Here is a 22,144-nt window from a genome sequence, read left to right as displayed (position 1 = left end):
AAAAGGTTTCTGGATTAGGTATGCTAATGATTCCAGCATAATAAACGGATACACAATTTCAGTATACAAATTCATTCTGCCTAATATTTTCCTAAAATTCTAAGGCAGATATCTGTATGAGCCCTAAAAGAAATGGGTCACGGAGCTACATTCCTTTCCCCATAAAGATTCCGTTAACTTTTGCAAACAAATTTTCGACCTCGTTGCCCTGGTTTAGCTTCATACCACAGATGTAATTATAATAGAATAGGACAGCAGTGCTCTATGTAACATCATTGTCTATCGTGAAGGCGAGTAATTGCAGTGTTGATGCGCGGTCAGCCATATTGCTTCACTATGCTAGTTCATGTGAACAGATACTATTTACTAGAGTTGGGTCGATTCGTGAACGAAACGTTCATTCGAACGTCTTAATAATAAAGAATCGTAAGAATCGATTCGTGGCATCAACGAATCGTCGTTCAAAAGAATAGTAACGAATTGACATGGTATCGTAACCAACGAGCACAGAATGCATAGAGTAGATATAAACAGCTTGGAGGTGAAGCCGCTTTTGTGGACAGTCGCCATTATGATGCTACCAAAACATTGCGCTCCCGGTTAGCACATGGGCAGTTGATTGTGATGTTGCATCGTTGTTTTAATTAATGAATTAACTAATTTCAATATGCCTACATGTTCTGCGTATGGCTGCACAAACAGGTTTCCAAAAAAAATTCCTGGAATAACTTTTCACGGGTAAATATGCATGTGTGAAATGTACTTATCACCGGTAGGCTAGATACGGTAATGAATGATTTAGCCTAAGTTAGTCGGTTAGATTCGTATTGTTCACGTATTTGTTTGATTAAGAGAAAGGATTTATCTTAAACCGAATGCACGTATTCGTTTGATGAAGAAAAAGAAATAGTGTATTAATATTATTGTAATTAATTTTTATAATCACGAAATCAGACTTATGCTTTACAGACTTAGTAGCTTCATTAACTCGGTCGTGAACTGACTTGACCCATTTGGTGATAAAACTTCACTTTTGTTCGCCGTTATAATCTAATTATATACTATAAACGAAGAGCCTATCAAATATTATATGGTTAAGAGCATTCCATTTTTTCTCTAAACAAAATCGGGACATCTATACGAAATACTGGCAAAAGGAAGAGAATGATAATTTGCGTTAAGAAGCAAGTTTCATTATTAAATCGAAGCAAATGGATCAACCTATAAAAGTAATTATTATAGGGTAGCATTTTTATTGGACTAGTAGCAAAATAAGGTCAAACTGTTATTTTCCTTTTTTATCATTATTGTTTGTTTAACCTTCCAGATTATCTATTAAATACCATACTGCAATTTGAAGAGCTGCCAATTTAAATAACCTGTATATATGTGATTTATCGATGACAGTTTCGTAATTTTTGCTAAAAATACGTGCATAGCGATTCTGTATTACGAAACAAACAAGAAAGTGTGAGTCCTACAAGAAATTAGGGACATATGGAATTCTTATTATCATAAGATCTTCTATAACGTAATAGCTATTTTGCAATGTTTTGGTAGCAACAAGATGGCGTCAGGTCCATCAAACCGGCTTCACTCCGTCCAATGGTATTAAGATGCTAGTGTCTACTCTATTGTATTCTGTGCTCGTTGATCGTAACCCACGATTCTATTTACTTGTTTGATGTAACCTGTCAGCGGACATTTCCGAACCGTGCCGAATACTCCCGAGCGAGAGTGAAATCTAAATACTGCATTTGATTAAATGTGAAAAATAATGAACACAAACCTGAAATTTACAAAAAATGTACTTCGTAATAAGGTTCAGTTGATAAATTATAATTTAGAAACATTATCTTGGGTAATTTTGTAGACTAATGGAGGTTATGCTGAATCAACGAGATAGAACTCTCTTTCTAACTCGTTGTGCTGAATGGTTCCAGCCAATGAGAAAGAGACAATCCAATGTCTCGCCTCTTATGCCATCTATGCGAGAGATGTAGAACGTTTTTGTTCTACGCGTGGTTTGCAAAGGAAAGTGTCTTGCGACGATTCAAAAGAATAGTTGGAATCGCAGACTGAGAAGAATCGTGAACGAATCGTTAGAATCGATTCGTAATGTACGATTGAATCGTTGGAATCGACTTCTGAAAATGAATCGTGTTGCCCAACTCTACTATTTACTGTTTTATATATATATATATATATATATATATTTAAAGTCTAATTCTAACTGGAGTCTGGATTATTATTATTTTTTGAAATGATGAATTTCTGCGTGGTATTCGGGTATAATTTTTCTTACTGTAACAGAAAAAACAAGGAAAATAAGACATTTCAATACTTTCATAAGTAGTTTTAGGTCAAAAGTATCTGTAGCCTATGGTGAATAAAAAAAAATATTATGTTTTATTTAACGACGCTCGTAACTGCAGAGGTTATATCAGCGTCGCCGGATGTGCCGGAATTTTGTCCCGCAGGAGTTCTTTTACATGCCAGTAAATCTGCAGACCTGAGACTGTCGCATTTAAGCACACTATAGCCAGCGCTATACCAACTTGCCAACCAGGTCGACCCTATGGTGGAAAATATGTATAATGTCCAATGTGTCTAATGAATTACTTTACGTATCCGCTTGTATATTTCAAACACAGTAGGCCTATATATGTTCGTTATAGAATTTTCAAGAAGGCATACATACGAGGAGCGTGGGTAACGACAATCAACAGGGAAAATTGGCAGCCCACTACAGTTTCGAGAGTGTGGGCTATTCTCAATATTTCCATCCCGAAAACATGGATTATATGGGACATACCACGAGACTGAGAGAAGGAGCTGTTCCCACTGTATTCCCTTCCTATATCTTCCTCTCCACGTGCTGCCAGACAGAGAAAGGAAGCGTGTCTTTAAGGGCTGATTCCAATGTCAGTGAAATCAATACGCGTCCAATTCTGTGGAGTAACGGCATGCTTGACCATGTGACGAGCGAGCCGGGTTCAAATCCTGGTTGTACAAGTTATTTGGTTTAGGTTTCTCCATAAGTTTCCCTCAATCCAGTAAGAGCAAATGCTGGGTAGGCCTAACTTTCAGCGCTGGACCCTGGACTCAATTCGCTGATGTTATCACTTTCATCTCATTCGGACGCTAGATATGCATAGTAGTTGACAAAGCGACACAAAAACAACCGATTAAAAACATCAATACATCAGAAACTGACAGCCGTGAAGTAGTTGCAAATTGTGGTAAGAGTTACATGTGACAGTAATAGTTAGTGAGTCTGGACAATCAACCAGAGGCGGCTTTTCAGGTGAACCATGTGAAGCACAACTTCACCATAGTATTTTTTTTTTAATTGACTATTACACTCTAACTACGTCATACTACTTTTGACCAATAAAACGGTACGAAAGGACGTATTTCAACCAATCATGGCTGCTTATCGCACAATTTTATCGCGTCCCTAGCATTTGTTTCTTTGTTTGCCAACATTTGAAACTGCGCTGGTCTGAACGTCAAAAAAAAAAAAAAAAAAAAAAAAAATATATATATATATATATATAATTACAAACCACTCCAGTCGATGCACAGCAGTTTCAAATATGACTCGCATTGGCATTCAAGAACAAGAATTGAAAAAAAAAATCACTTATCATACCTATGCATCTTCTGAAATCAGATTTACAAATAAATGAAGAGCACCATTCGGAAATCCTGAATAACTGGAATACACCATGTAGGCCTAAATCAACGAGTTCCACTTCTATTACGCACACGTCCAATATAACATCAATTGAACCACCAACCACATTCAAATTTGAAAATTGTACATTCAATAATTATTCCTTTTAAAATTATTCATGTTTATTTTTTATGTCATCGTCGTTAATTAAAACTTTTCTAACACTTGTGTACAGCATATTAGTTAGGTTATGTTATAGCTTCTGCTATATGATATTATGGATAGTCCCGTATCAGAGATTGTTTAATATTAAGATTTATTGAAAATCATCTGTCAAGTGACGTTGATTACTGGGATTCGGATAATTGAAGTGGAATGTTGCATTTTAATAAAAAATGAAACTGAATCAACAAAGCCTTCTTGACTAGTAACATTGCCATCGTGTATAATAGATCGAGAACTTCTCGACGAGAAGGCATTGCTCACTACTGCCATCTAGCATGCATCTAGCGTAATATTTGTAATGTTGAGATGGTACAATAATACATTTGAAGACAGTTGTATTTTCGTAAGAAAATTAATATTTTATTGTATTGGAGTGCTTCGTTACTTCTAATCGTTATATACTTTCTTCTAATCGTGTAATAGTCAATTAAATCCCACTCGAGTTTTGATTTTCTCTAGATAAATCAAAACGTCTAGTGAGATTACTGTTGAAAAATTCACTTTACTTTTACTATACATCACAGTGTGGCTGATTTTATGGTATTTATATTTATGTACGTTCAAAAATCGCGCCGGGCTGAGGAATTAACAAACATAGCGTAGGTGAATCCACTTCTTGCAATGCGACTTTCTATTTCGCCTCCTATGGTTTCTGTAGCAACAAGACTCCGATACGTTTAAGTTCTGCGCCGGTGAAGTGAGCCACCAATCAACGACAAAGAGATATTCAGTGTTTGTTTTTAATTCCCTACATTGGCAATACCAAATTCAAGATTCACCGAAATACAATATACATAAATAGGACATTTACATATTCACTAGAAATATAGAAACTTGACAGCAGAGATTTGTACGAGAATTTTACTTTATTTAAGAAATATAAATTCAAAATTTCTGCATTGTTTACAACAGATATGGGAGTGATGAAATTGTTACAGCTAACAAAAAGAGAGTAACAAAATTAGATCAAACACAAAATAATATATTAAGACTCATAAGAGAAACAATCAAGGTAGCCTACCACAGCACTAGTTATGCACACAGAAACAACCATAGTAAAGGAAATTAAGAAACACGCAGGTAAAACGTTTTCCACAATGAAATTTTATTTTATAATCTCCAATTTTACGCCTATATACGGCGATAAAATATATTTTAAAATTGTATACAGTACGTTATATGATTTTTTTGATACTCTTATTTAAATTTTGAATTTTTTCGTCATTATTTCCAAAATTTACAGAAAATCCTGGCGTGACAAAGAAAAACAGAATAGAGGCCTAGAATCAGCAATCTTCAGTACTTAAAAGCAATAATACAACTTAGATTATAGTATTAAATTTATTTTTTAATCATGAAATTTGTCAATTTTCACATTTTTTTTACTTTTTTCTTTTCAAAACTACAGAAAAATCTAACATGATTATGAACACATGAACACAAATTCGGATTCAGGGCACTTTAATTAACTAGAATCAGTAATTGTTGGAGAATATTTTTTTAATTAACATCAGTGTAATAGTAATAGTAATAATAATAATAATAATAATAATAATAATAATAATAATAATAATCATAGCAAATAAATTATTTCTTTTCAGTATGTATGCGTGCATGCCATTTTAGGTAATCGAGATTCAGACAATTCTTTCCATAATAGCGCTGAGGTGTAATTTATAAACCTGTGATCTTGTTACCGTCAGATGTTTGTCACTGGTTCCAACTCTCAATAGTTCCAAAGTCGAGGACCGAGAAAGCGCCATCTCTGACCGATACGTGATTAATAGCGGATGTGACGTAGGTACGTATATGTGACAGCTGTGGAGTGGAAAGGAGTGCAGAACGGAAGATTAACTTGAAGGACAACAAAACGGGGATCTAAGGATTTCCTTGCCTATCACAAGGTTTTTGTTAGCGTTTGATACTAAAGCTGCAATGCACTCATTGTATTCTTCCAAGAATAAATCGCCTTATCTTTGGTAAATATTATTGAACGAGTAAAAATTCTCAGATAAAATCGCTATTACCAATCACCATGATTTTTCGGATCTCTCACAGTTCAGAGCTTTGAGTACAAAATAAAGTCATAACCTACCTCAGTTCTACACGTATCAGAATGGAATGGTTTCTGGCGTGTTTCAAATGTCTATAGTCAAGATATTTTTTTTTTCCAGTCGTTGCACTAGTACGGTTTTTTGCTTGTGTGAATGAATTCCTGAGTTCTTAGAATACACAATAATTATTCTTTATAGTTCTTCCCACAAACGTAGCATTTCTGACTTCCCTCCCTCATTCAAGAAACGTAACCCACAAACTTGGCTTCACGCCAGGAAGCGTGTACACCCTTTTGAGATTTCTAACAGCCAAAACCCATCTCCCCCTGAAACTGAATGGCATCTCACCTATTTACACGCATGAATGTATACAGAGATGTGCAGACCATAAAAAATGGATTCCAATTAGACCAAAACTGCATATTAAGATTTTCCTAGCGCCGAAAGCCATTCGAAACACGTAATAGCTCAAAGGTTTCTTGCCTATATGAACACAGAAATGCAATTTGAGTTAGGCGCGCATGCAAAATCCTTTCCACAGAGATCACATCAGAATGGGTTCATGTCTGTGTGTACATATAAATACTCGTTAAAGTCACAGTCTACTATATACAGTAACGAAGCTTGGGATGATTTTTGCTATGAGTTGCATTTCTCGCGATATTTGCTAGCCGCTTGGAGCGCTGCGAGTACTAGGAACAATATACTGTGTCACTGCTATCGTGATCCAATACAGGCCGTAAGGCTGACCATGTGACTCGCTTAACCCGATCACAAACGGCGGCGTTTCAACATATAAATTAATAGGAATGCATAAAGATAACATATATTTCTCTAAAATGTAGTATAATTACATTATTAAAATTTAAAACAATGAGTAGGGAACACTTCAGACAAAATTCCTTGCGAGTTAAGGTGTGATATTATTTTAGGTGTGAAAATTTCGTTGTTCGTATGTGTAATACCTGCCTTTATTTCGTTTAAATATTGCGAAATACTTGTACACTCATTTATACACGATTCAATAATTTTCAGTTGCACCGCACGAATATTTAGGTATGTTGAAATTATAGGTTATGTTTACTGTACCAGTTGCCCCTTACTCTCTAATTTTAGTGGTCTCCAATGCCCTGCCACTACATATGTATGTTATGTCATATGGATATTATAGGTTATGATTACTGTATTTAACTTATATTCCTATATTCGCAATTATACATTATAATTAAACATAATGTTATGTATGTCATCCGTCACATTCTGTTTGTCTGTATTTCAATACTACAATTGAGTACTGAATTAGTATATTTATCTACTAGATAAGAGACGAAGTAACAATGGTACGTACACTAATTTCATAGGAGTGGAATGGTAAATTTTCTGTCTACAATTAAGGAACGTAGATGTGCTAAATTAAGATCACAATATAAATTCGTTTTATTGAACATCAAAATAGCTTCCATTCTAAACTTAAAATGTTGATGCGAACAGATTATGTTAACACGTAAAATTCTCTTCACATTAAAATAACACAGTTCTGTAATTATTTCTACAACATATTATGCAAGAAGAAGTAAACGGAACTTATGGACAAATTGCACAAAATAAAACTTAGCAATGATACGCAATAAAGTTATAATATTTCACTGAGCTCCACACACTGAAATAGAAAACCCGAACATACATTACGGCGTCGTCTAGATCGAAAAGGCTTGACTGTGCCGTATTTCGCTTTGTTGTGAAAAGTTGTGTAAACTGTGAAATGTTCGTTATCGGTTGTAGCAACTGTAAATGGCTAAAATACAATAATTTGAATATAATATGGGACAAGGAGACGTTCGTGGTACTATAAATATTGTAAGAAAAAGAAGTCAGAGTTATCCTTCTTCCGAAAGATCCAGGAAGGTGAGTTTATAAAATATAATATATATACTTTATGAAAACAATATATATAAACCTTAGCATTTCACATGTCAATATGGTAGGAAGGTGTTAATTTTTTCAAAAGAATACGAAATCTGAAGTCTGCTGGGGAAGGGGTCTGTGATGAGGCGATAGTAGCGATCCTGGTGTGAGCAACTATGTTTGTATATTTAGTAAGTATTGAGCTTCGTGACTGTATATATTATACTGTGTTAAAGTTTCCCAAATGGGGAGGGAGGAATAAAAAAACAAACACACTTGAACTGAATGGCTTCTTACTGGTGAATACGTGAATGGACATTGAAATTATCCAAGCGCGAAAAACTCTTTCCACACACTTCACAACTGAACGGCTTCTCGCCAGTGTGAACACGTATATGCGCAGTAAGATGATCACGCTGTGAAAAACCCTTTCCACACTCACCACAAGTGAATGGCTTCTCACCTGTGTGAACGCGTGAATGGACATCGAGATTATCCTGGCGTACAAAAATCTTTCCACACACATCACAACGGAAGGGCTTCACGTCCTTGTATTTGGGTGAAATCATACTCAGATGAACCGAACGCGAAAAACACTTTCCACATTCGTCACAACTGAATGGCTTCTCGTCTGTATGTACGCGTGACTGCATATCGAAATATTCCACAACCGTCACAACTGAAGGACTTCTTCTCGTCTCTGTGCAAGCTTGAATGCCTCGCAAGATTGTTTGACCACGCAAAACACTTGCCACACACGTCACATCTGAATGGTTTCGAGTCTCTGTGCACGCGTGAATGCCTCTCGAGGTTAGCCGAGAACGAAAAACCCTTTCCACAAACGTCACAACTGAATGTTTTCTCGTCTGTATGAACGCGTAAATGGCTCTTGAGATATTTCGACTTTGAAAAACACATTCCACACGCGCGACAAATAAAACGCTTCTCGCTTTTGTGTTTGATTGAATGCTTTTCGAAAACTTCCGATTGGAAAAAGCACTTTCCACACACCTCGCAACTGAATTTCTTCTCATATTTGTGTACGAGGCCATGTCTTTTGAGTCTTGCAGAGTCAGGAAAGAACCTTCCGCAAACGTCACAATCGTATTTCTTCTCAACGGTATGCACTTCCTCTCCTTGTGGAAGATTTTCACTCAATGTTGAAATTCCACTATTATGGCTAACTGGAACACTGATAATTATATTTTCCATTAGTGAAAAGAATATGTCGAAGTAATATGGAAATATATGCTTCTTAAGCAAAGTAATATAGAAGGAATTAATAGTGGATTTCCAACTTCAGTTACTTCTGCAAGGATAGTCTTAAAAAATTAAGGTAATAATATTAATAATCATCATCATAGTCAAAGTAATAGTGGTTATTATTCGGTAGAGAAGCTTTCGCTATCTAGTCTGCTGCGAATAAATCTAGAAGTTAGAATATATAAAACAATTATATTACCGGTTGTTGTGTATGGTTGTGAAACTTGGACACTCACTTTGAGAGAGGAACAGAGATTAAGTATGATTGAGAATAAGGTTCTTAGAAAAACATTTTGGGATAAACGGATGAAGTTAGAGGAGAATGGAGAAAGTTACACAGCGCAGAACTGCATGAATTGTATTCTTCACCTGACATAATTAGGAACATTAAATCCAGACTGACTCCTATTGAATGTCCTCGCCACTATAATAATAATAATAATAATAATAATAATAATAATAATAATAATAATAACAATAATAAAATACTAATAAAATAATAATAATAATAAAATAATAGTAATAATAATAATAAAATAATAAGTCATAATAACAACAATAATAATGCTAGTAATAATAATAATATAGTAATAATAATAATAATAATAATAATAATAATAATAATACTTGCTGGCTTTTAAGAAACCCGGAGGTTCATTGCCGCCCTCACATAAGCCCGCCATTTGTCCCTATCCTGAGCAGGATTAATCCATTCTCTACCATCATATCCCACCTCCCTCAAATCCATTTTAATATTATCTTCCCAAATACGTCTCGGCCTCCCTAAAGGTCTTTTTCCCTCCGGCCTCCCAACTAACACTCTATATGCATTTCTGGATTCGCCCATACGTGCTACATGCCCTGCCCATCTCAAACGTCTGGATTTAATGTTCCTAATTATGTCAGGTGAAGAATACAATGCGTGCAGTTCTGTGTTGTGTAACTTTCTCCATTCTCCTGTAACTTCATCCCACTTATCCCCAAATATTTTCCTCAGCACCTTACTCTCTAACACCCTTAACCTATGTTCCTCTTTCAAAATGAGAGTCCAAGTTTCACAACCATAAAGAACAACCGGAAATATAACTCTTTTATGAATTCAAACTTTCAGATTTTTTGACAGCATACTAGATGATAAAAGCTTCTCAATTGAATAATAACACAATAATAATAATAATAATAATAATAATAATAATAATAATAATAATAGTAATAATAATGATGGTAGCAATAATAATAGTAATAATAATAATAATAATAATAATAATAATAATAATAATAATAATAATAATAACAATAATAATAATATTAAGAGTTTAATAATAATAATAATAATAATATTTGTTATAATAATAAAAATAATAATACTCCCTGCATACCAAAGAAAAGAAGTATGATTATTGTGCATGCGTGGATGAAATGTTTCGCGGTGTGGTATTCTGTACAATAGTGGAAGAATTATCAGACAGAGCAGTTTTGAATGTTTCTAATCTTCTGTAGAGCATCAAACTACAACATTTAAACAGTTCATTATGAACAGAAATCAAATGGACACATGCTGAGGTGTTCCTGATGCAGAAAACGTAACACTAACACAGTGAGTTTTGAAGAGAATATCTAAGGCTCAACAGTCCTACAAAAACGGGTTGTAATTCATTGCTGGTTTTATGATAATTTGCTTCACTCAAAACAATTTTTGTTTCTCCTTAAATTCATTTTACATCACACAGAATGAAATGTACCTAATTTTTATGCTTTTCTTATGTTAATTTATCAATGAAATAAGTGCCTGGAAGATGTATTAATAGTACATTATGCAATGAGCCTATAATGAAGGTAATTAAGAATCGAGTATGGATATTTATGAAACGAGCGCAAGCGAGTTTCATAATTTTCATACGAGCTTCTTAATTACTGTTATAGGCGAGTTTCATACGACTTTTTATGCTCGACCATATTTCTAACTTGAAATTACCGGTATTCAGATGTATACATTTTATTTGTAGGTATCTGACAAGATCGGAAGTGACCTTGTTCTAGGTCGTGAATTGTGAGATGTGCGCAGACGCGAAAGTATTGATTTTTTCCGAGGAACAATAATCTCATTGCCCTTGACGTAGTCCCGTTAAACTTGATAATATTATAATATTATAACCTAGATTATTGAACTCGACATTGAAAAACGAGATGACAAATTGAATTTATTTGAATATTATTTACAATTAACGCTAATTATTATAGTAACAGAACATAACCTTCTGCGACAGTATTGGATTTCCAGCCTCCGTGATTTTTCGCTAATTCTCTTTCGATTGCATAACCGAGAATAATCTATACTTGCGGTTTTATAACGGTACAAAGCTGACTTGTCATTGGCTGAACACATGTAAGCTGAGTAATCATTGGCTGAAGACCTGTACTTTAATGAGTAGGTGTACTTTAATGACATGCATTAAAAGACTGCTACCGGGTGTATAATTAGTACATTTCGGCATGGTCGAGCATAAAGTTACATTATATCACTGAGAACCTAACTCACATATATCATGTTCTGGAAGAGAATTAATTACATCTTTCTACACCATATTTTGGAACAGAGTACTAATAATTTCAATAATAATAATAATAATAATAATAATAATAATAATAATAATAATAGGTAGTACTAATAATAATAATAATAATAATAATAATAATAATAATAATAATAATAAAATAGTGTATTTATTTCCATTTTTATGAACTAAATATTAATTATACAATCAGTGTCCAAGCATCGTAAATATGCATAAAAGCATCCAGTGTGCTGGTCAGGTGATTCACAAAATAGCAATACTAAACCAAAATAGGCCTATATAGGTCTATGAGTGTGCGTGCGCAGACATTAGGAAGAAAATTTATGAGTGTACAAAAACTTTACGAATTGTGGCGAAGCAACTGCCATATTCTTAGACGTACCCCTATGCAGAATATCTCACCCCATGAGTTACTAAAGATCTACACCCTCGGGAAGGATTCGCCTTTATGGGACATAACAGGCTACTCCTATTCTTTTTCTTGTAATATTATTGTGCTCGTAAAAAAGACATGGACCAATAATAGCTCAGCACACTTTATACAAGAATATTATGGAATTAAAATTTGAACAGAATTAAAATTCAGAATAATAATAACACAAAAATTATAAGTAAGTAAAATTGAGATGTTAATAATGTGGATGTATAACACTAACCGGTAAATATATACTTCGGTACATAGTTATAATATATTAAACGTAACTTCTCACTTACGGGAATTAATCTGAATGCCGTGTCCGGATTTTTTTTCCTATGTATTATTTTAAATGGAGCATTGCCCAGTTGGGCGTACTGCGTTTGTCCACACGGGATGATTCCGATCAAAATACTTGCCAGGGAATTAAAACTGATTTTCGTACGGTTCAAAATCGAAATATTGAATGTTATGGCAAATTAAATCGATTACAAGGCCTCCAATCGCGGTAATATTGAAGTTAATATTATTTTAATAAGTTCAACAGTATAAAATTAGAATTAAAGCAATGTAATATGGTGAAAGAACACATTCGAAGGGATTGGGAAAATACTAAATTAACCAGGTATGGTCCTTCATAGTTTATTTAGGTTACAGAGCTGTTCAATTTATTTCCAGATTCAGTTCAGAAAACTACAATGAAATAATGTGCTCTAGCGGTAAAGTACAACACTATTTGATTATTCATTCCGAAATACGGGCAATGAGCGATACTATAATAGAAATTTGTACGCCTATTTCATAGTTCGAATACTGCCATCTATTCTTTCGTTTATGGAATACTACCTAGAAATAATGTGTAGTAATGTCACGAGAGGTCTGAGATCTGCCGATAAATCCACGAGCGAAGCGAGTGGATTTATCTGGGAAATCTCAGACCTCGAGTGACATTTATTAGGACTATTTCGTGAATAAAATAAAAATTTAAATAATATATCCCTAAAATTCGATCACAAAATATTAATAATTGTATATTAACGAGTACTTAACCTATTCAGACATTGTGAAGTTGAAATACTCGTAGATGAATATCGATTATAGCAATAAAGAAATTCGATGTTATTATTCAGTAATGCCAATTGCGAAAAGCGAAATACAGGTTTAACATTGTCAATTACATGTACTGCACTTTTCTCTTATTATTATAACAAATACATTTTCATTATCTGCTGAAATCATAATTTAATTTAACAGTAACAGTGGGGACAGCTATATACCAATGCTTACGTATCCACAGCGAGACATGTTGCCACACAGTGAAGCTATCCCTGTATAGATAGGCCTAATTAAAACACGAATTTTATTACGCCATACGAAAGGCAGTTTGATGGAAGACATTATTACTATGCAAGGTATTTGAGTTTGATATGCGATGATGTTACATAAATTTGAACGTCTATTAATTGTTTAATTCCAATACAAATGTTATAGGCTACAATTTTATAGGTTACGTTACCTGTGGAAGCAGGACCAATGTCAGCTGTGCCTTGTTTCGACCGTTACTTACAATGAGTGCTACACGAAAGAATTTTTTATAGCTCGACAAACGCATTCTCGCTGTAGTGTGTAAGGGAACTAACGCTGCATCTACACAGTTCAATATTCCAATCGCGTATGCGTGCAATCTGGGAAGAATAGAATAAAGTTTAAAAGGTACATTCAATTAAAATGCATAAATATTTTGTGTCTACATGGTGCGCCGTTTTGAACGTGGTCTTCACTGCGTAAATATATTAATTAATATTAAATAACAATCTTGCATTAATTGCTTTAAAGTTGAAAGAATAGTTTAACCGTGTAGGTGCATCTTAATGTATCCATGATCATCAATTTACGGGGAAACAGTTGGCGACAACGACTAAACAAAACAACGACCATGCGATAAATTGATAGCGATAAATCTAGCTGCAGAAATTATCGCAAAGTCTGACTGTGATTGGTTGGAATTCAAAATTTCATTAAACTTCATTGGTCGAAAATGGAATGACGTCATATAAACGAAATAGTCGATATAATTCTACAGTTAGATGAGTTTGACGGTGGATTTGTAACTCGTCTCCTTGGTTTAATGTTTAATGTATCGGAGATCTGGGAAGATGTAAGAGATTTTGGTTCGAATACAGATGTTCGAAGTGACGAGTAAATGAAATGTAACATAGGGAGTGTAGTTGTTGATATGAAAAATATGGATGACAAGAAAGAGAAAACGAGGCAAAAGAAAGACAGGAGATGAAGAGAGAAGATAAGTATGGAAGGAAGAGAAAATGCAATAATTTTAATTAACAAAATTTGCACTCAAATTTCGCTAATAGTGAGATCAGACCATATGATATTGTAGCTTTAAAATAAACAGACTTTACGTACTCCTTAAGGAAACAGTGTATTGTAGGCCTAAACCTTTAAATATGTCCGTGTTTGGTGTCTAAGGCATACTTATTTTCTAATTCCTTTTCAATCGTGTATGCTTTCATTTTTCAATTAAATGAGAACTAATGTTTGCAATGATCTTTAATAAACGAGATCGTACTTGCCGCCATTTTCAAGTTACAATGTCCAACATCAAAACAACAAATTTCAACCCTAGGGCCGAAACGACTAAAGTCGAAAGACTAACTTGCAAAACAACAGCGGTATCTAATAAGTTCACGTGCCAGTCATAAGGTTAAGTCTTTGATTCTAAAGCTCCATTAGCTACATCACTATATTCTTTCAAGATTGATTACCCTTATCGTCCGTAAATATTATTGAAAGGAAACATTCATCCACAGATCGCGATACAAATTAACAGACCAAATCGCTATTAATAGTCAGAGAGACTTTTCCAGAACTGGTAAGTTCTGATATAGCTACAAAACGAAGCCATACTCAACCTCTGTTCCACACACATCACTCTCGAGTATTTGCACGCGTGAATTCATTTCGAATTCGTCGTAGTGTTGCCAGATATGGCTCTTGAAAGCTTTCTCGCTTGTGTCAGCGTGTACGTCTTTTGAAATGACTGCAGTGCGAAACGTTCTTTCCAGGCATTGCACTAGCACCGCTTTTTGCTTATGAATATGCATTCTCGAAGTTTTAGAGTACTTAAAACTATGTAGATCCTCCCTAAACCATCGCGTACATTTCGCACAAAAATTACGCCGCAAACTTGACAATTCCATCACTTCTCGCCAGTATGTAAGCGTGAATGCCATTTGAGACTTCTCATAGCGGTAAAACGACTTCCACACACGTTGCAACTGAACGGTTTCTCACCTGAGTGCACGCGTGAATGCCTCTTAAGATTGTCAGAGCGAGAAAAACACTTTCCACACACGTCACAAGTGAGTGGCTTCTCGCCTGTGTGAACAAGTGAATGCATATTGAGATTATATGCCCGTGCAAAACCTTTTCCACAGATATCACAACAAAATGGCATCGCCCCTGTGTGTACGCGAGAATGCTTAGTAAAGTCTTCCAAATCAGAAAAACATTGTCCACACACATCGCAAGTGAATGGTTTGACGGCGGTGTGTACGAGTGAATGCATCTTTAGATTACCCGAACGCAAAAAACACTTTCCGCATACGTCACAACTGAATGACTTCACGCCTGTGTGAACGCGTGAATGAGTGTTGAGATATTCCAAGCGCGAAAAACACTTTCCACATACGTCACAACTGAATGGCTTTTCGAATGTATGCACGCGTGAATGTCTCATAAGTTGTGAAGAACATGAAAAACATTTCCCACACTCGTGACATCTGAATGGTTTCGCGCCTGTGTGCACGAGTAAATGCCTCTTGAGATTTGCCAAGCACGACAAACTTTTTCCACATACGTCACAACTGAATCCCGTGTCGCCATTGTGTTCGAGGCCATGGCATTTGAGTCTTGAGTCACAATCATATTTCTTGTCATCGGTATACACGTCTTCTTCTTGTGGAATATTTTCGCTGAATGTTGCAACTCCACTACTATGGCTAACTGCAACACTGACAATATTATAAGTGCCATTAGCTGAAAGAATGCCTAATTCAGCAATGTGGAAAGTTACTCTCTACCGATGATCTTAAAAAAATAAATAATAATAATAATAATAATAATAATAATAATAATAATAATAAAAATAATAATAATAATAATAATAATAATAATAATCGTCATAAAATTATTAATAACTGTAGTAATAAGAGTGGTATTAGCAATAGAAGTAACAGTAATAATAATAAAAATAATAATAGTAATAAAAAAAAAATAATAATAATAATAATAATAATAATAATAATATTGCAAAGAGATGCACTATCACCTTTACTTTTTAACTTTGCTCTAGAGTCTACCGTTAGGAAAGTCCACGATAACAGAGAGGGTTTGGAATTGAACGGGTTACATCAGCTGCTTGTCTATGCGGATGACGTGAATATGTTAGGAGAACATACACAAACGATTAGGGAAAACACGGGAATTTTACTTGAAGCAAGTAAATAGATAAGTTTAGAAGTATATCCAGAAAAGATAAACTATATGATTATGTGTCGTGACGGATATTTTGTACGAAATGGAAATATAAAAATTGGAAATTTATCCTTTGAAGAGGCGGAAAAATTCAAATACCTGGGAGCAACAATAACAAATATAAAAGATACTCGGAAGGAAATTAAACACAGAATAAATATGGGAAATGCCTGTTATTATTCGGTTGAGAAGCTTTTATCATCTAGTTTGCTGTCAAAATATCTGAAAGTTAGAATTTATGAAACAGTTATATTACCAGTTGTTCTTTATGGTTGTGAAACTTGGACTCTCACTTTGAGAGAGGAACATAGGTTAAGGGTGTTTGACAATAAGATGCTTAGGAAAATATTTGGGGCTAAGAGGAATGAAGTTACAGGAGAATGGGGAAACTAATACAACACAGAACTGCACGCATTGTATTCTTCATCTCACCTAATTAGGAACATTAAATCCAGACGTTTGAGATGGGCAGGCCATGTAGCATGTATGGGCGAATCTAGAAATGCATATAGAGTGTTAGTTGGGAGGCCGGAGGGAAAAAGACCTTTGGTGAGGCCGAGACGTAGATGGGAAGATAAGATTAAAATGGATTTGAGGGAGGTGGGATATGGCAATAGAGACAAGATTAATCTTCCTCAGGATAAGGACCTATGTTGGGCTTATGTGACGGAACAATGAACCTCCTGGTTCGTTAAAAGCCAATAAGTAATAATAATAATAATAATAATAATAATAATAATAATAATAATAATAAAATTATGAAACTTGTAAATACAGACATTCAAATCAATCCAGATTGACTAATTTCCTTCTTTGGACACAGGATCGCTAGGAGAGAAGCAGATCTGAAAGCAGTAGGACTCAGTTCCTTCTACGTTATAAACAAATGCGTATTAGAAATTCGACATCAAACCAGAGAAAAAAAATCGAAGTCATTTTTCCTGGGTACATACAATTGGAAAATGAAAGAATTCAAATATTTCGCCTGTATTAAATGTGATAACATGAAAACAGGTGAATGTCTAGGTATTTTCTTGCACAGCCGCAACATTAGCATAGTAGTAATGTTTAGTAGTGCTACGACATGTATTGGTGATAGTAATACGAAATATTATAATTTATGCTATTTGATTACATAAACTATACAGAAATTTTAATCTGAACAATAATCATGTTGAAACTACAAATATATTTACTTTGTTATGATGTAAATAAAGCAGTGAAACCAACGACCAAGTAACAGACTTACACATTTCACTCACCTCTCAGTTAAGACTTCATTCTCTTCTGATGTTACTTCCAGTTTGACCTCCTCCTTCACTCCATCTACTTCACGTGAATTGTTCTGTAAATCAGGATTATGTAAAACAGACACATGGGACAACAACAGATGAACAGTCAATGTAATGTAGTTCATATAATCAAACACATTTGAATATAAATTCTATCCAATGCAGTATACAATATAAGCATTGTTGGCAAAACATTATATAGAAACCAGGAGGCCCGGGTTCGAATCCCGGTAGGGGAAAGTTACCTGGTTGAGGTTTTTTCCGGGGTTTTACCTCAACCCAATATGAGCAAATGCTGGGTATATTTCGGACACCGGACTCATTTCACTGGCATTATCACCTTCATTTCATTCAGACGCTAAATAAGCTAGATGTTGATACAGCGTCGTAAAATAACCCAATAAAATAAAAAATGATATAGAAACATATACATATACAATTAAATGCAAAAGATTAGTGCATTTTGTAGGAAATATCTTGTATTACGTTTTTATTTACTAGGTTTTTTACGACGATTTATCAAGATCTTAGGATATTTATCGTCTGAATGTGGTGAAGATGATAATGCCAGTGAAATGAGTCCGGGGTCCAGCACCAATAGTTACCTAGCATTTGCTCATATTGGGTTCAGGAAAAACTCCGGAAAGAACATCAACCAGTTAACTTACCCGAACCGGGAATCGAACCGATGCTACCTGGTTTCGCGGCCAGACGCGCTAACCGTACTCCAGAGATACGGACCTGTATTACGTAAATTTTGCACAAACACAGAGTTAATTGAAAGTGGAAATGACAATGAATCTCGCACCACATTCTGAGATGCTCACAAGTCAGAACCAGACAGCCATGTGGAAGTAACAGTTTACAGTAAAGTCAGTAATGGAAAAATGTTTAGAAAATTGTGAGGAGCTGTAGGACAACTCAAAATGATGGGACTGATTTCAGTAACTTATTGTGTGAAATCTAACGAACGCATTGTTTTGTGAGCTGAGTGCTTCGAAAGGTAAATTTTTTAACATTCAAGAAATTAAATTACAACATCGCATACAGAACAAATAACACTCTACAAAAACATCTCAACACACAAACAACACAAAGAAACAAATACAACCACACAGCCATATACAGACTCAAATGTAACACCTGCAACAACTTCTACATAGGTCAGACAGGCAGATCATTTCAAACACGTTAAAAAAGAACACATCACAGCCATAAAAAATTACAAAACACCTCCACATATGCAGAACACATCACAAATGCTAACCACACCTACAGAGACATCAACACAGACATGGAAATACTAAACATCCAACCAAAAAGCCAGAAACAAAACACACTAGAACAATATGAAATATACAGACACACGAAAACACACCCCAACGATATTCTCAACACACAACTCAATTTCAAAACACAAACACTCTTTGACTCTACACTACGAACGCACCCTCACAGGAAACGAGGCGCCAAGACCAACAACGACCAGTTCTGAAGATGGTCCAATATAGGTCGAAACATGTTAACAAGGTACGTTAAAATTGAACACAAGATAATTCTTATCATACATATACCGAAATTTTTAAAGTTTAGTTTCCCGGCATTGTTTCCACTTTCGCTCGCTAGGAATAAGCAGCAGGGCAATGAAGGATAATGACGTTGACTGGAGAACATAAATCTTTCTGCGTGCTTGATTATCACGTAAACAACTCTGTGATAGGTGTCCAGTGGCATATCCAAATTAAGTATCAGATAAACGAAATGTGACAGAATATGTTTTTCTTGATATGATGCATGGATGGCTCCTCCCACAGCTTGAAGAGGACAATGCAGACTTCATTCTTCAACTGGATGGTGCCTTTCCCCATTACCGTGACAGCATTCAGCACGATTCTCAATGGGTCACTACAACAACGATGGATAGGCCGTGTAAGTGTGAGAGATGCGAATCTATTTCGTTGGCCACCACGTTCTCCCGATTTGACCCCATGTGATTTCTTCATGTGGAGTTTGTGAATACGATATGTTCTTTGGATTTCACACAATAAATTACTTAAATTGGATCCATCATTTCGACTTGCCTTTTATTTAGACATCTGTGTATGAAATTGAACTAAATGTGGTCGGGGTAAATATCATCAGTGGCGCCATCGGCATGGCTCAGTCGGTTAAGGCGCTTGCCGGCCGATCGAGAAGTTGCCATCAGGGGCGGGTTCGATCCCTGCTTGGGCTGATTACCTAATTGGGCTTTTTACGAGGTTTCCTCCAACCGTAAGGTGAACACCGGATATCTATGGCGAATCTTCGGCCTCATCTCGCCAAATACCATCTTGCTATCACCAAATTCATCAACGCTACATAACCTCGTAGATGATACAGCGTCGTTAAATAACCAACTAAAAAAATTATCAGCGGCGATGCAAACATAAAACTTAATATGATTTACTGAACACTGAAAATTTTAGTGTCCACGAGAAAAATGAGATGCAAATGATTCAGGAATTACACGATGAAGAAACTGAAAGAATGAGAGCAAACATTGTATCCCCTGGTCACCTGCCTATAGCAGCCATATCAACCAGAAAGTAACAGAGACAGAACTACCGACCAACACACTTCATAGACTCCTCTCACCTCAGCTTCACTCTTCCGCATGGGAAAGTCTACTGACACTGCAGCTTCCTCATATGTCATCTCTGATTTCAGGTCGCACTTGTGGTCAATAAATTCTGTTTTTATTTCGGTGACGTGCAAATCTAATAAATTTCCTTCCTGCAAGATAAAGAAAAAAGTAACAGGGTAAAATATGATATAAGGTTGTTCACGAAAGTCGTGTGACTATTTATAATCTCTGTAGACGGCATTATTAATACAGATGTCAACGAATGCACGTGTACCTATTCCAAAACCATCAGTAAAATAATTTCCGTGAGAAACCTTGCAACACAGCATATACATGTATACATTTATTGTCTGATATTTTGTTGCTGGGCTGACGGGTGCCTGACATGATGTTAATAAAAGATACACAAAGCACTGAAGGTCCAATCTTTAGCAGGTACAAGACATGTCGGGAGATGGTGGATTGCCAGGGACCAATACTTAGCATGACCACGTTTTTTATGGTCCAACAGGGGACATCGGCAATTTCAACAAAAACCACAAACACTTATCTAGTTGCTGTGCGTTGAAATGTTGTAGAAATTACACGTAACGGTAGATACAATTACAGAACTTTGCACACTAAATTCGTAGAGTAACTGCCCCCCCCCCCCCAAACTTGTCTGAACTTTTTTTCTTCTATTAACGTTAGGGAATATTGAATTCAACACATACTTTTCGCTTTTGTTTATGTTTAAGTTTCTGTGCATAAATTGACGAATTAATGTCTTCATATAATGTGTCTGGATTATAATATTTATTTTAATTTTCTGAATATATGAGTTTCTATACCTCATTTGAGGATTGGAAGCACTGTAATGTTTCTTTTGTAACAGCCTGTACTCATGTGTTAGAAGTCTGCAGGTGTTCAGGCAGCCACTTGGATTTTAAGGAACACGAAGGTTCATTGCCACCCTCACATAAGCCCGCCATCGGTCCCTATCCTGTGCAAGATTAATCCAGTCTCTATCATCACATCCCACCTCACTCAAATCCATTTTAATATTATCCTTCCATCTACGTCTCGGTCTCCCTAAAGGTCTTTTTCCCTCTGGTCTCCCAATTAACACTCTATATGCATTTCTGGATTCGCCCATATGTACTACATGTCTTGCCCATCTCAAACATCTGGATTTAATGTTACTAATTATGTCAGGTGAAGAATACAATGCGTGCAGTTCTGTGTTGTGTAACTTTCTCCATTCTCCTGTAACTTCATCCCTCTTACCTCCAAATATTTTCCTAAGCGCCTTGTTCTCAAACACCCTTAACCTATGTTCCTCTCTCAGAGTGAGAGTCCAAGTTTCACAACCATAAAGAAGAACCAGTAATATAATTGTTTTATAAATTCTAACTTTCAGATTTTTTGACAGCAGACTGGATGATAAGAGCTTCTCAACCGAATAATAGCACGCATTTCCCATATTTATTCTGTGTATAATTTCCTCCCGGGTGTCATTTATATTTGTTACTGTTGCTCCAAGATATTTGAATTTTCCCACTTCTTCGAAGGATAAATC

At 35.4% G+C, this 22,144-nt stretch overlaps 1 protein-coding gene across 8 annotated transcripts in view; it reads right to left on the bottom strand.

The window, feature by feature from the left end:
• Positions 1–22,144, bottom strand: part of LOC138691769 (gastrula zinc finger protein XlCGF28.1-like) — a 218,554-nt gene that overhangs the window by 46,658 nt on the left and 149,752 nt on the right. For 4 of the 8 annotated variants that reach the window (XM_069814130.1, XM_069814127.1, XM_069814128.1 and 1 more), the window contains 3 exons: positions 20,598–20,735; positions 17,934–18,016; positions 14,188–16,148 (listed from right to left, as the gene is read on the bottom strand). The exons of 1 other annotated variant lie outside the window; for it this stretch is intronic. In XM_069814130.1, coding sequence (XP_069670231.1) covers positions 15,335–16,148; positions 17,934–18,016; positions 20,598–20,735 — 1,035 coding nt within the window. In that variant the 3' untranslated portion in view covers positions 14,188–15,334. Of the gene's footprint in view, positions 1–8,070; positions 9,056–14,187; positions 16,149–17,933; positions 18,017–20,597; positions 20,736–22,144 lie in introns of those variants that run through there. 3 more of the 8 variants (XM_069814134.1, XM_069814137.1, XM_069814125.1) reach the window with 3 other exon arrangements.

This window comes from Periplaneta americana, chromosome 16 (assembly GCF_040183065.1).
Source record: "Periplaneta americana isolate PAMFEO1 chromosome 16, P.americana_PAMFEO1_priV1, whole genome shotgun sequence".
Lineage (NCBI taxonomy): Eukaryota > Metazoa > Arthropoda > Insecta > Blattodea > Blattidae > Periplaneta > Periplaneta americana.
This window is presented reverse-complemented; position numbering and strand designations above follow the sequence as displayed.